Source organism: Thamnophis elegans, chromosome 1 (genome assembly GCF_009769535.1).
Source record: "Thamnophis elegans isolate rThaEle1 chromosome 1, rThaEle1.pri, whole genome shotgun sequence".
In the NCBI taxonomy this organism is placed as follows: domain Eukaryota; kingdom Metazoa; phylum Chordata; class Lepidosauria; order Squamata; family Colubridae; genus Thamnophis; species Thamnophis elegans.
The window spans coordinates 131149536-131162825 of record NC_045541.1 but is presented as its reverse complement, the minus strand read 5'-3'; the positions used below and the strand labels follow the sequence as shown (position 1 = coordinate 131162825).

The 13290-nt window shown below is 35.7% G+C and overlaps 1 protein-coding gene across 2 annotated transcripts in view; it reads right to left on the bottom strand.

Moving 5' to 3' along the window:
• The window catches only part of YLPM1 (YLP motif containing 1), a 70298-nt gene that overhangs the window by 24081 nt on the left and 32927 nt on the right, over positions 1-13290 (bottom strand). For both annotated transcript variants that reach the window (XR_004256531.1, XM_032231510.1), the window contains exons 7-14: positions 9149-9650; positions 8429-8521; positions 7366-7543; positions 7025-7158; positions 4756-4910; positions 3542-3604; positions 3078-3197; positions 1132-1308 (exon numbers count right to left, since the gene is read on the bottom strand). Coding sequence is in view for 1 of the 2 variants with exons in the window: in XM_032231510.1 (XP_032087401.1) it covers positions 1132-1308; positions 3078-3197; positions 3542-3604; positions 4756-4910; positions 7025-7158; positions 7366-7543; positions 8429-8521; positions 9149-9650 (1422 nt within the window). In the remaining variant the exon portion in view is untranslated. The remainder of the gene's footprint in view (positions 1-1131; positions 1309-3077; positions 3198-3541; positions 3605-4755; positions 4911-7024; positions 7159-7365; positions 7544-8428; positions 8522-9148; positions 9651-13290) is intronic.

Sequence of the window (13290 nt, the reverse complement as noted above, 5' to 3'; positions counted from 1 at the left end):
CTCTTCGGGATATCAGTCTGAATGAGACTTTACCTTTACCAGCCCATGCCAACTACCAAGCCCACTGAACCAAAAATCACTGTTACTGACACTCAGCTGATGAATGTAAACAGCTTCAAATTACTTGGGACAAATCATCTTCAGCGATGGGTCTTTTGACAAAGAAATTGACTTCGAGATCAGCAAGGTCAGCCAGGCACTGGAGTGACTGCATACTAGAGTGCTCAATTAATACACATCCATATCTCCACAAAGCTGAAAGTCTACAGGTTATCCCTCCCCTCTTATATGGATGTAAGTCCTGGATAAATTTCACATGGTACTCTCTGCTGCATCTTGGGAAGTGTGTGTGCAACCTGGACGTATTGGATCACACAGAATCCACCAGCGTTAAGCCCATGATTATCAAAACCCAGATGAGATGGCTGAGACATGTCAACAGAATGGATGACCATTGTACACCTTGCCAGTTGATCTATATTTTATTGGACTCTGGAAAGAGACCTTGAGGTTGAACATGCAAGCACTACAAAGTTGCTATGAAAGAATCCCTGTACCACTGTGACATCCAGCCAAGGAAACTAGACACTGCAGCTGCTGACAGAACCTGCTAGAAAATCTTATGAAAATCCTAGACTCTGCACTAGACTGGGACCGCAGAGCCACCTCTTTTTCCACAAATGAATAGTACCTCAGCATGTCTTCTTCAAACCCATGTAACCCCCACAATATACAGTATATGCAATATATATATGGCAAAAATGTAACTTTTGTCTTATGTTCTGTGCTGTTGTTCAAATTGTGATCTTTTGCATGCCAAAGGCCAAGTGTAGACTTTCACCCAAAAAACTGGAGTGCAGAGATTGGCAAAAGCTTGTCAAGGTTTCAAATAGGCAGTTATTCCAGAGATATAGAGGAATGAACCCAGACCCTTCTGCACACAAGACACAAATACTATTGCTAAGTTCAACATTTACTGGATCTTCGATATGCTATCTTACAATGACCTATATCTAAACCTAAATCTGCTATTATTGCCTATCTTACAAAAATTAATGTTTATGATTCCAAATCACTGGAAGTTTGTTTTAGAAATGTTAATAATCACATAAATTATCTAGGGATGCTTACCTCAAATCCCTTTGTTTTTGCAGCGCTCCAGAATTGGTCAAAATGCCGTACTCTATCATTGATGGCATCAAGTATGATAAAGGGGAAAAATCCATCATCCAAAGTCTTCTTGAAAGTTTTAAACAAGCTGGCACGATAAATCTCTTCCATATCAGCTTCATATTCATATTCCAAAACCTGGTCCAAAAAAGGGGAATGTTAGGTAAAGAACTAAGCTTTTTTTCCTTGAAGACCTTAAATCTATCTATTGCTGTCCTATGCTAGAAATGAATAACTGATACAATTTATGAAAATGAAATGAAAAAGAATGAGGTAGTGCATGTTATTAGCATTCAATTACGAATGTGGATAAACCCATAAAGCAGTTTTATACAGATTCCTAAACATCACGGGGTAAGATGGTACCTTAGGAAACCTATGGCACAAATGCTGGGTAGGAGATCAACAATAATGACATTTGACATGTGTGGAAGTAGTGGGGCACAATTCACACTAATTTCCTTTTCTTAAGATTATTTAGAAAGTTACTATGATTCTTAGTACTGAAAGATGCTGGCAAGTCAAGGAAAATTAATAGGGTGTTCATTCTAACTTTCCCCAGCAAATTTCTCAATATTTCAAGCCCATTCTTGACAGTCAAATTTAAAAAGATCAGAATTGTTCATTAATGCCAGAAAATGTTATTATCACTTGCTCTAATGCTTTGCCAAAAAATAAGAATCAATACTGCTGACAATTAGGAATGGGAGTTAGAATGGGAGCTGAAATTCAAAATCTGGAGTGGGTTGAATTATCTATCTCTGCTTTAACCAGTTTTTTTTTTTTTACATATTCCAACTTTTTAGTCCCTACCAAAAATTGAGACATTATCTCAAATGCATCACCGCACTAAATCCATCATATTAATTAAGTATAGTTATAGTGATATTCTATACAAGCTGAAATCATCCACTGGCTTAGAACACAGTATAATAGTTGAAGCAATACATAGATCAACATCTTATCCGGAAGCGAACAAAAACATATGCGACCGTTTATCTTGCCACAAAACACTACTATTGATTTAATGAAACAGTCTGGTCCAGGAGAACTGCTGTGCTATTAACCTGATCATTTAAAGATAATCCAAGATTTATGTTCCCTGGATTTACATTTTGTTTATTTAAACTTGACTGAACTATCACTAATTCCAAATGTAAGTTCAGAATCTTTTCAGTTTAATTGGTATTTCTGAAGATTACAGACGTTTCAAATGATCCTTGTGGACCCTTCCAACTCCATAATGCTTAAATCTGCTAAATATTTATTTTGTGTGATTTCAGAAACAGAATTTTGCAGAATTTTAAAGTGCAATGAAAGTGTACAGCAATTTGCTTGCTGCATATTATTCTCTTCAGGCACATGGAGAGCAGCAGGGCCAATTGAGAGCCAAGACTACATCCCATCTCTCTTCTCACATCCTTTTAAAGGAAGGAATAGGGCTTGATTCATGTGATCACCTGGAAATTGTCTTGCTTACAGTAAGTGCTATCTTGTATGAGTTATTCTGAGGCAAAAAGCTAGTGTCCCATCAATAAAACACCTATAAGCAGTAATTGATAATCAAATACTTTTTTTACATCCTAAAAGTAATCAGGGAACCATGAAGAATAGAAACTATTTTAACAGGAAAATTCTGCAAAGCTTTCTAAAACCCATTTGATTCTAAATGAAGCAATTCCTTAACTCAAAAACACAGATTAAATGGTACAGTAAGAGATCATAAATTTAATGGTGCGGGTTTGTTCAATTGAAAAAGCTGTCAACTCTGCATTCATGGATCATAATCTGTTTTTTTCCCCTAAAATAGTGCAGATTAGGAGTTTCTTGGCCCTTGCCTGCCAGTTTTCATTTTTGTAGGCAATTACAATAACTTAATTAACAATTGGAATATACATTAAGAATACCTTCTTTTTTACTCTTTTCTTTGTATCTGGATCCCTCTCTTCTTTTTCTATTTCAGTGATAAAATAGTCATCCAGGCTGAGGACTCTGGGTGCAGCTCCTCCACATTCAACCTCTTTATCCTAAGAAGAAAAAATAAAGAAAAATCCTGAAACCAATACCATCAAAGGTAAATTTTCATCCAATTTCTAAGAAAGCATTCTATTTCCATATATTCAGTTCAATTAACCCAGTTGCTATCTATGATAGGACAGGAAAAAAGTTTCACAAGGTAATCTTAAATAATATATATGGTGCAAAATCCAGAATGCCCATAAAAACAACTTCCCTTTGTCCTGTAGGCAGATAAAGAAATGAAACTGACTGGGAAAAAAGAGATAAAACAACTGATTGGAACAATATGCAATTCAATTTTACTCTATTGTTCAGTAAAGTCTGAAGACAAAGAAAATAGTTATTCACTTACCCTGATAAGCTTAGCAACATGAGTCTTTCCACTGCCTGGCAATCCTCGCATGATTATGACAATCTAAAACAGAGACCACACACTTTAAATAATGCCATGCCTATTAAGCTGAACAATGAGAAGTCAGTAGACCAAGTAATTTTTAGGACTACAGACTGACAAATTAAAGCTAGTCCTAATTTAACTATGGTAAACTGGGACAAGGAACTTTGTCACTAAGCAACACCATCGTAAAGTGTAGTGCCATGTAACTACACTGTCATAAAATGGCAGATGTGGCATTCCCAGTTTCCATTGTTGTGAATCTTGTGCAGTTAGTGTCACAGTCACGTAATTGCCATATGAGGCCACCTGCCGGCATCCACATTGACTTTACTTGTTGAAAGCTGCAAGTGGTGATTACATGACCACGGAATGGTGTGACCATAGTAATTGTGAACTGGTTGCCAAGCACCTGAATAACAATTATATGACCGTAGGGATAGCTGCAACAATGTTTGTTAAGTCTCCCTCGTTCAGTAACTTTGAATGGTTACTTATTCAGGTAACTTTTGAATAAGCTCAAAATCTCTGCAGATCCATAAAGATTCACAAAATGAAATCCCCATGACATCATTATTGGTAGCAATAGTGGACTAAATTTCAGATTTGGCATGATATTAACTCAGTCACCGCTCACACCTTCCTCTCACCAGAGTCCAGGATCAAAATTATACTGAAGGAAACCAGTTATTACCTAAGCAATTTAGGATACTATGATAATACTACGTTGCAATAATTATAGTTTAAACAAAAAAAGAAAATTATTTAGACAACTAGTTCAGAGTCAGATTAGAACAAGAAAAGATGTTACCAAATGGAAAAAGAAAGTATCTTTGGAAATCAACATAATGCTGGAAAAACAAAACTACTGGCGTATCTAGGAGTCCACATGCACGAACTGCTCTTTCTTCACATCAACCTTTTACTCTAATTGTAATCCTCCCTGATAGTTGAGTATGCAAGATTCAATAATTTAATTCATAGAAAACGATCTGCTGAGAAAATTATATGGCAATATAATTGTTCAATCATAGACTTAGGCATGCAGTAAAGACTTTTGAAGGAAGCCATGAGTGCTTTAGAAAGCACTGCTTCATAAATATTAATGGAAGTATGAAATTCTTTACACGTAATTGTTCCTCATATTAGAAACCCAGAGTCATAGTACTTACCCGTTCTGGTCTACTTTCCCGTCCAGGCTGCTTCAATATGTCATCCACATTTTTTGATTCTGGTTTTCTTTCTACCCGTGGGGCAGGTGGTGGTTGTCGTGGTATTGCTGGAGCAGAAATAGGAATTCTATCCTCAGCATAATTTCTCCGATCACCTTTCAATGAAAATTACATTAAGAGAAGAGGGAAAGAAGTCAGACATAAATACAGGTTGTCTTTGACTTACGATCTCAATTGAGCCCCAAATTTCTGTTAAGCGAGACATTTATGAACTGAATTTTGTCCCATTTTGTTAAGTGAATCACTGTAGTTGTTAAGTTTGTGACAAAGTTGTTAAGTGAATCTGGCTTCCCCATTGACTTTGCATGTCAGAAGATCAAAAAAAGCGATTGATTACATGATTCTGTTGTAAATATGAACCAGTTGCCAAGTGTCTGAATTTTGATACATGACCATGGGAATACTGCAATGGTCATAAGTATAAAAACAGTCATAAGTCACTTTTTTCAGTGCCACTGTAAATTTGAACGGTCACTAAGCAATCTGTTATAAATTGGGGATTGAGGATTACCTGTATCTGTATAGAATTTATTATTTATTATTATTTTGTCCAATAATCTGGCATATTCCTAACTAAACAAACATGATTCCACCACAAATATAAGCAACCAGAAAGCACAATAAAACAAGAAAAAAAATCTTGACTTTCATATTCATATTGTATCTATTTAAAATATCATTTATCAGCATGTTCATCCTCATTGTATGGTAGCTACCTATGATTAAGAAGACTGATATAAGAGCGTATGAATGGTTTTCATTGGGAAAAGGATTAATCCTGGGACATTTCACCACTGCTTGTTTAACACAATATCCATTTCTGTCTGCACAGCTTGAATCATTAATTTATCATGAATAATCTATGTCAGTAATTCTGAAGTTATGGTCTCCAAAATACTATAGATTGTCAAGATTGCAGGTATAAAAATGAAAATAAACATATATGTCTGATCAATCAGTGCAAGATTGTAAAATTCTGTGTTTTTTGCCTTCTCATGATAGTTGTCATTTTTAATGTTATAAAAAATAATTTCTTAACTCTGCAAATTCTGTAATGATTACTAGGGTACCATAAGAAACCATAAGGAACACAGGCACTGTATTGATGACCAATGTCTTCCATAAAAAGCCAATGAAGTTTTCAACGATTACTGAGTAGTCAATATATAGGATAAGCCTGATCTGCTAGTCTATTTATATAGGTTCTTTCTCATAGGTATCAATGCCCATTGGTGTTCTTGTTTGTGCCTAATTCTAAGCAAGCTATTGACAGCTATGCAAGTTTGTTTGCAACCTCAACAGTAGTGAGACAGAGCAATGTGCACGAACCTTTTGCTTATTCACAAATCAGAATTATTATTTTTAAAAAGAAATCAGTAAAAAATCAATATATATAAACAACAAATGGAAAGACAGTTGTCACCTGTAAAATGTCTCAGGAACTTCCTGAACCTTAACAGAGATAGAGCTAACTTAGGGGGAAGGAGGAAAACAGTATGTTCCATAGGGCAGGTGTCACAATAGAGAAGGCCTGTCTCCTGGGACCCATCAAATGTAGGTTCCTTGAAAATGGAACCCACAGCATGCCCCTCTGCCAGACTTAATGGGTCAAGAGTTGTGATATGTGCTGATCCACGGGCATATATAGTTGCCCATGCCACTGAATTCTGCACTAGTTGAGAGTTTCCAGTTACTCTTCAATTATATGATACTGGCGCATATAATTTATATCAATATTGTTACAATTACTTTTTAATTAGAAAAATAAATAACAAATAGACCTTGAAACCTCAATTTAAGAGACTTCATTTCATAAATGAAAGCAAATATACGTGTCCCAGGATAATATAGCAGGATCCAACCTGAGTCAGTCATCTGGACCAGAGGTTTAGTTTTCTGAGCTTTTGGAACCCATCTTCAGAGAACTTCTCTCTAGCGGAGTGTCATTTACTGAACTTCAGAAACAAGGAATCATACTTATGTCTAGATTCTGTCTTTCCAATAATAGACATGTTCAATAATATATGTCAATTCTTGCAAATTATGTAACTTGCAATTTAACAGACATTTGGAAGTAATGGATATCCCTCCCTTCCAATTGGCTTTTTCAATTGTATTTGTTAAGCAACATCAATAGAATTTACATTTCTAGGCTCATTCTAATTAACTTATTTTCTATTCCAATTCTCAAACAATTTTAGAATTATACCTCCAAACATGGGAGGCCCATGATCATAAGAAGGACGATCAGGTTTCCGGTCATATGTCTGTCTTTCAAATCCTCCCCTTCTTGAGACTGAATGATCTTTGTCACGGTAAGACTGATTTCTTGAAGGAGATGGCCTGTCAAATGGAAAAAGCATTCCTGTCAATTTATTTATTTAAAAGACTTTGTGCTCATTAATTTTAAAACACAGGATCCACCCATCAATAGGATTTTATTCTTATTTATAACATGATTTTTATTAATACAGATTGACCATATAAAAGGCACATCAATAACCATTATGAAGGCACATTTTCTTATCTAGGTATTTCTGTTTTACATACCTGTCTTCTCGTGAGTATCGCTCTTTGTCAAATCTTTCTCGATCATGATCTCCAGAAATCCGTTCTCTGTACGGTTCTCGTTCCCTCCTGAAATCCCTGTGATCTGGATTGGAATTATTTTGTCGTTCAAAATAACTCTCTCTCTCCTTGCCATATCGATCCCGCTGGCCTAAGTGTTCTGGAAAAAAGAAGTCAAAATAATTGTTAGGCCTAATAATAAAGAAATTTTTGAGCTGAACCAGATTGCAATTAGAAGGATCACATCAGGGAAAGTTGAACCCACTACAGGTAGTCCTCGACTTACAACCACAATTGAACCTAACATTTCTGTTGCTAAGTGAGACACTTGATAAGTGAATTTTGCCCCATTTTACCACCTTTCCCGTCACTGTTGTTAAATAAATCTCTGCAGTTAATTTAGTAACATGGATGTTAAGTGGCTTTTCCCCATTGACTTTGCTTGGCAAAAGGTTGCAAAAAGTGCTCATGACCTGCGACACTGCAACAGTCACAAATATGAATCAATTGCCAGCATCTGAATTTTGATCATGTGACCATGGGGATGCTGCAATGATTGTGTGAAAAATTGACATGTTACTTTTTTCAGTGCCGTTATAACTTCAAACTGCTGTAAATTGAGGATTACCTGTATTTCCTTTCATGTGTTAATTTTATATAGCAGTAGACTTATATACCGCTTCATAGGGCTTTCAGCCCTCTCTAAGCGGTTTACAGAGAGTCAGCATATTGCCCCCAACAATCTGGGTCCTCATTTTACCCACCTCGGAAGGATGGAAGGCTGAGTCAACCCTGAGCCGGTGGGATTTGAACCGCTGAACTGCTGATCTAGCAGTAGCCTGCAGTGCTGCATTTAACCACTGCGCCACCTTGGCTCTTATATATTATAATTCTTATTCTGCACGCTATATTTAAAATATTCCAAAGCATTTAAGTAATTGTATCACAAAGACAAAAATGCAGTTCATCTTAAAAAGATAACTATTAAATACCAAACTTCTTTTTTTTCAAAGAGATATTTCTGTGACAACAAAGATAAATCCACCTTTTGAAAAGGGTTGCCTTTCATGAGGTTCTGGATGCAGAGTTATTCGTTCTCCATAAGGAACTTGTTGTGCACTTTTACTGTTGGTTATATCTGTTAAACACAAATGGATAATAATTAAAGACTCTCGACAGTTTTAAGACACTGACTTTAAGCTTCTACCCCATTCCTAATTTGGCTTTGATGAACTATGTATGAACAATATACTTATCTCTCACTTCAAATTGGTGAAAATGTAGATATTAAACAGGATAAAGAAAGGCTTGAGTATTGTGGCATAATGGAATTTCCCATGGTTTGCAAACCCTAATGCAACTGCTTGCTCACATAGGTGCACATTCACCACTTTATAGTGAGTCTGATTTCCAGCCCTCACAGGCAATCCACAAAGATACCCTGGTCAATAATATCAAAGGCCACTAAGAAATTTAGGAGAACAAGCATAGACATATTCCTTCCTTTCAAATCCCAGTACAGGCCAATTATGAGGAAGACCCATGTGATTTTAATCCTCCAGTCAGGCCTGAGCCCTGACTGCCAGAAGTCTAAATTTGCTTCTTCCAGAGTATTTGTGGTTGTTATTCCATAACCTCTTTTACAACTTTCCCCACAAAGGTGAGACTGGGAATACTGTCCAACACTAAGAGAACCAAGATAGGCTTCTTTAGAAAGCTCCTCAATATTTTATTAAGTAGCAATCAGAACATTAGCAGCATTCACCTTGACCATGGCTGTGTCCATGTCCATAGTCAACAGTCTGTTGAATAATTGGTGCCTTGGCAAGGGGTGCCACATTAGGCAAAGGGGATGCTGAGATTGTTGTTGAAGGCAATGCAGAATTCGATATAGATGAGACACATTCTGATTTCAACCCTTTATCCTCATTGCTGTCCCAAAGTCCCTGGAAAGTGTCCTCATCCCAACGTTCTTCCATCGTCTCAGTTGATGTCTTTACCACAGGAACTGAAACCTGAGTTGCTGCTACAGTTGGAATGGAAATTGGAACATTTGACTGCAATGGTAGGCCAGATGGCTTTGCTGTTGGGATAGGAACCTTTGCAGCTGAAACAGAGGGTTTTGTCACTGGAGAAGATTTTACAGGACATGGCTTAGTGGTTGCAGCAGGTTTGTGAAACATGACAGGGGGCTTTATAATTACAGCTGGAGTAGGCTTAATAGCTGGTTTCTCTGCTGTCCTTTTACCTTGGGTTTCAGAAGAGGCCTAGATAATGGGAAAAGTGAAAATAAATGTGTAAAATAATTGTTATATCAACATTATCAACCATGATTTTTTTTATTTGCATACCATAAGAAACCACAGTGAACCATGGGAGTCCATGCTTCTCTTTTTCCTCTCCAATAGAACCGGGTTGGAAACTTTCACTTTTAGTCTAATCATGGACTGCTGGGATTCACTGACCAAAATTAAGAGGAAATTGATTTTGATTGATTGACTGATATTGGTTATTTTAAAAACTTGATCTGAAACAGTGTTTTTTAAGCTAATGTTTCTAATTAATCATAGGCTCAAATCCAGATATTTAACAAGCAATCAAATCAATTTGGTCAAATTTCTAAGCCTGGATTGCCAGAAGAAGAAAGATGGCAATGCACGACTCAATGTGATTGTTCCTATTTATGCAATCTCACTAGGCTAAATGATGGCCACTAGCATGATAAACTATTTTCCTTAATTCCCAGACAGCATAACTATTTTCCTTAATTCCCAGACAGCATAACTATAATTTGGGAGAAGGCTACATGAAGCTATTGTTAAGCGTGTATGACGTACAGTATATACAGAATCAATGCTATACAACCATATGCCTTGATCCTTTTCTAAAATGTGTACTTTTTGTAGATGTTCAGTGTTAAAAGTGGTACAAACCAAACATAAATTAAGACATATTTTTAAAATGTTATTATTTATAAACATCTAAGCTAGCAAATTTAAAGAAGGTGGACTAATAACTGCAGGCTGTATGTTCTAATCTTGCCTAACCCTAACCCTAACCCTAACCCTGACTTTGGATCAGTCACTCTCTCTCATACCTAGTTAGAAGACAATGCCTAACCACTTCCAAAAATGCTTTGACCTATCTGCTTATACAGATACCAACAATCAAGAGCAACTTGAAAGCAAAAAATAAAAAATAAAACAAAACCAAATGCGCACCTCTCTTTTGTAACAGCATATCTCTGAAATTCAGATGGGCAAGTGCTGGCTTTGGTAAGGCCATGAACACCTGAGTTTTTTGTGAACACTGAGCCAGAGTATAAAATCAATTCAACCTGAAATGGTTTGGATGATATTTGTTTGGGAGCCAATTTGGTCTAATGGTTAAGTCACCAAGCTAAAAACCAGGAAACTGTGTCTTTTAGTCCTGCCTTAGTCATGTAAATCAGCTGAATGATCTTGGGTCAATTAGGTTCTCCCAGCCCAATTTATCTCACAGGGTTATTGTTGTGGGTAAGTAGGAAGAAGTGTTAGATGTGTTCACCTCGAGTTATTTATAAAAATGATAAGGCAGGATCAATAAATAAATAAATAAATAAATAAATAAATAAATGTTAATATGATTTTGAGTTAACCTTAGGTGTTTTGTATGTGGTTTTATATTTAATAGATGTTTTGTGTTTTTAACACTATGACAGCCATCGAGAGTTGTAATTTGTAATTTAGGTGGCTATATAAATATGTATATATACATAAAACCTATTTAATAGCAACAAGAGTTGGATTGGGCCATAGTAATCTTCCTATGTCTTAGCATTATGGTCAAGGGTTTTATTGCAAGTAGCTTCAGGTAAGCCATCTATGTAGTAAAAAACAAAACCAATTGTTTGTTTCTGCCTATCAGCCGCTAACATGATACACTATTTTCCTTCATTCCCAGCCAGCATAACTATAATTTTGGAGAATTTTGGAGAATAACCTGCAAAAGATATTCAAGTCAAGATTAATTGTAACCTTGCTTATACAAACTAGCGCTATGAACTGGTGAATCATGATTTCTTCTTTCCCAAATACAGACATATAAAAATAAATTCACAATTCTCTGGAGTATCAAGCACTTAAAAATCACACATAACATGCGCTGCCTCAAACTGTATATCAAAAACAATACATAGCATGGTATAACTACTATTCTATACATCCAGAATTATCTTTTTGGGTCGTTCAGATTATGTTATTTTTAATTTAATTTAAAAAACTGGATCGACTGCAAGCTTCAAGGGTAAAGTCATAACAGAAAAATCTGTTTTCATCCAACCCAGTGGCAGAAGATTTTTCTAAATTGGTGTCTGGGCGTCATGCAGGTTTTGGGCTAACAAAATTCAGGAGAAAGAGAGATACTGGAATTTGGGATGTTTATGTTGGTGGAAACATGGAATCACCTGCTCTTGAGCACTTAAGCCAATATAATAGAGTTGTTTGGCCTATAGCCAGCTAGGTATTTTCCACATATCAGTAAAAATTATCTATGCTGGGATAAATTCATAGATTGGTTCTTTCAACATGCATTTACATTTAATCTTATAAAGATGAAAAATATGTTCTAAAATGATAAAACTTGTTTTTAATAACTGGAATTGAGCTAACTCCAGGTAACTTTATGGAGAATTCTATGTTTCTTTGGCAACAATGTGGAAATGGTTTGCTACTCCCTTTTCTGGAATGTTTTGCTTTCTCAGTCTAACCTAAATTATGGTATTCTACAATAATCTCTCATCTATGGCTGACCCTACTTTCTTTCCAAGTCCAGACAAAATCAACTTGGTTCTGCCATCTACTAAAGACTTTTTCAAGAAATACCATGCCAAACACTCTATTACTATCTTTTAGAAAGCAGATAGCATCATCCTGAACCTTGTAAGAATAAAACACATAATAATTTATGTGTCTGGCACTTTATACTTTATGTGCCATTTTTATTATATGTTTTGTTGACTATTATTTAGCCTATTTTGTGTTTCTTTTTCAAATGAAAAGGAAATACATTTTATGAATTTTTAGAAAAACCAAAAAGAAACAAAATGTTACATGGCATTTCCTGCTTTGTAATTAAATATTATTGTTGTAATATTAATGAATTCTGACTTTTCATAAAGCAAAACATAGTGAGGTCCACTACTTTCTCATTGCCATATCTTCAAAACTCATTATCAGTGGACAGGTATTCCAATAGAACAATTTAGGAAAACATAGGAATATGTTGAATATGTATATATGTATTAAAAAATCTGGAAATTAAATTTAAGACATTCTACCAGAAAATGAAACACACCCTTGTTTATGACTCAAGACTGGAAATTCTCCTTTAGTATATCCACCGTAGAATCAAAAACTGGTAAGCAACCAGGCAAATAATAAGAAATTGCTTCAGTCAAACTATGTAAGGCCATTTATGTTTCATGCTTTATTTTGATTTGTTGTTAAACTCCCTCTTCATTTAGCAACTACCTTGGTTAGTGACCATTTGCATATATCACAGCATTAAAACACTCATTTCCCAACCAATGCACACATGTATGATCAAATTTTGCACTCTTGACAACAAATGCTGACAACAGATGGAGTATTGCTTGTATAGTTGCATGAGAGAATTTAATCTGAATAAGATGGTAACATCCAATGATCTTTGTGGCATGTCTCTCTCAGTCACATATTCTGTTACTTCATGAACTGGTTGTCGGAATGGAACTTGGTTGCTAAATGAGGAGCGGATGTACGGGCTTGTATTTTTCTATATTTTATGATGATTTAGGACATTTTGCAAATTATCCTGAGGACTTTTTTTTATATGAGAACCAGACTATATTTTTAAAACATACAGTTTATCTGAAAGCCATTTATAAAC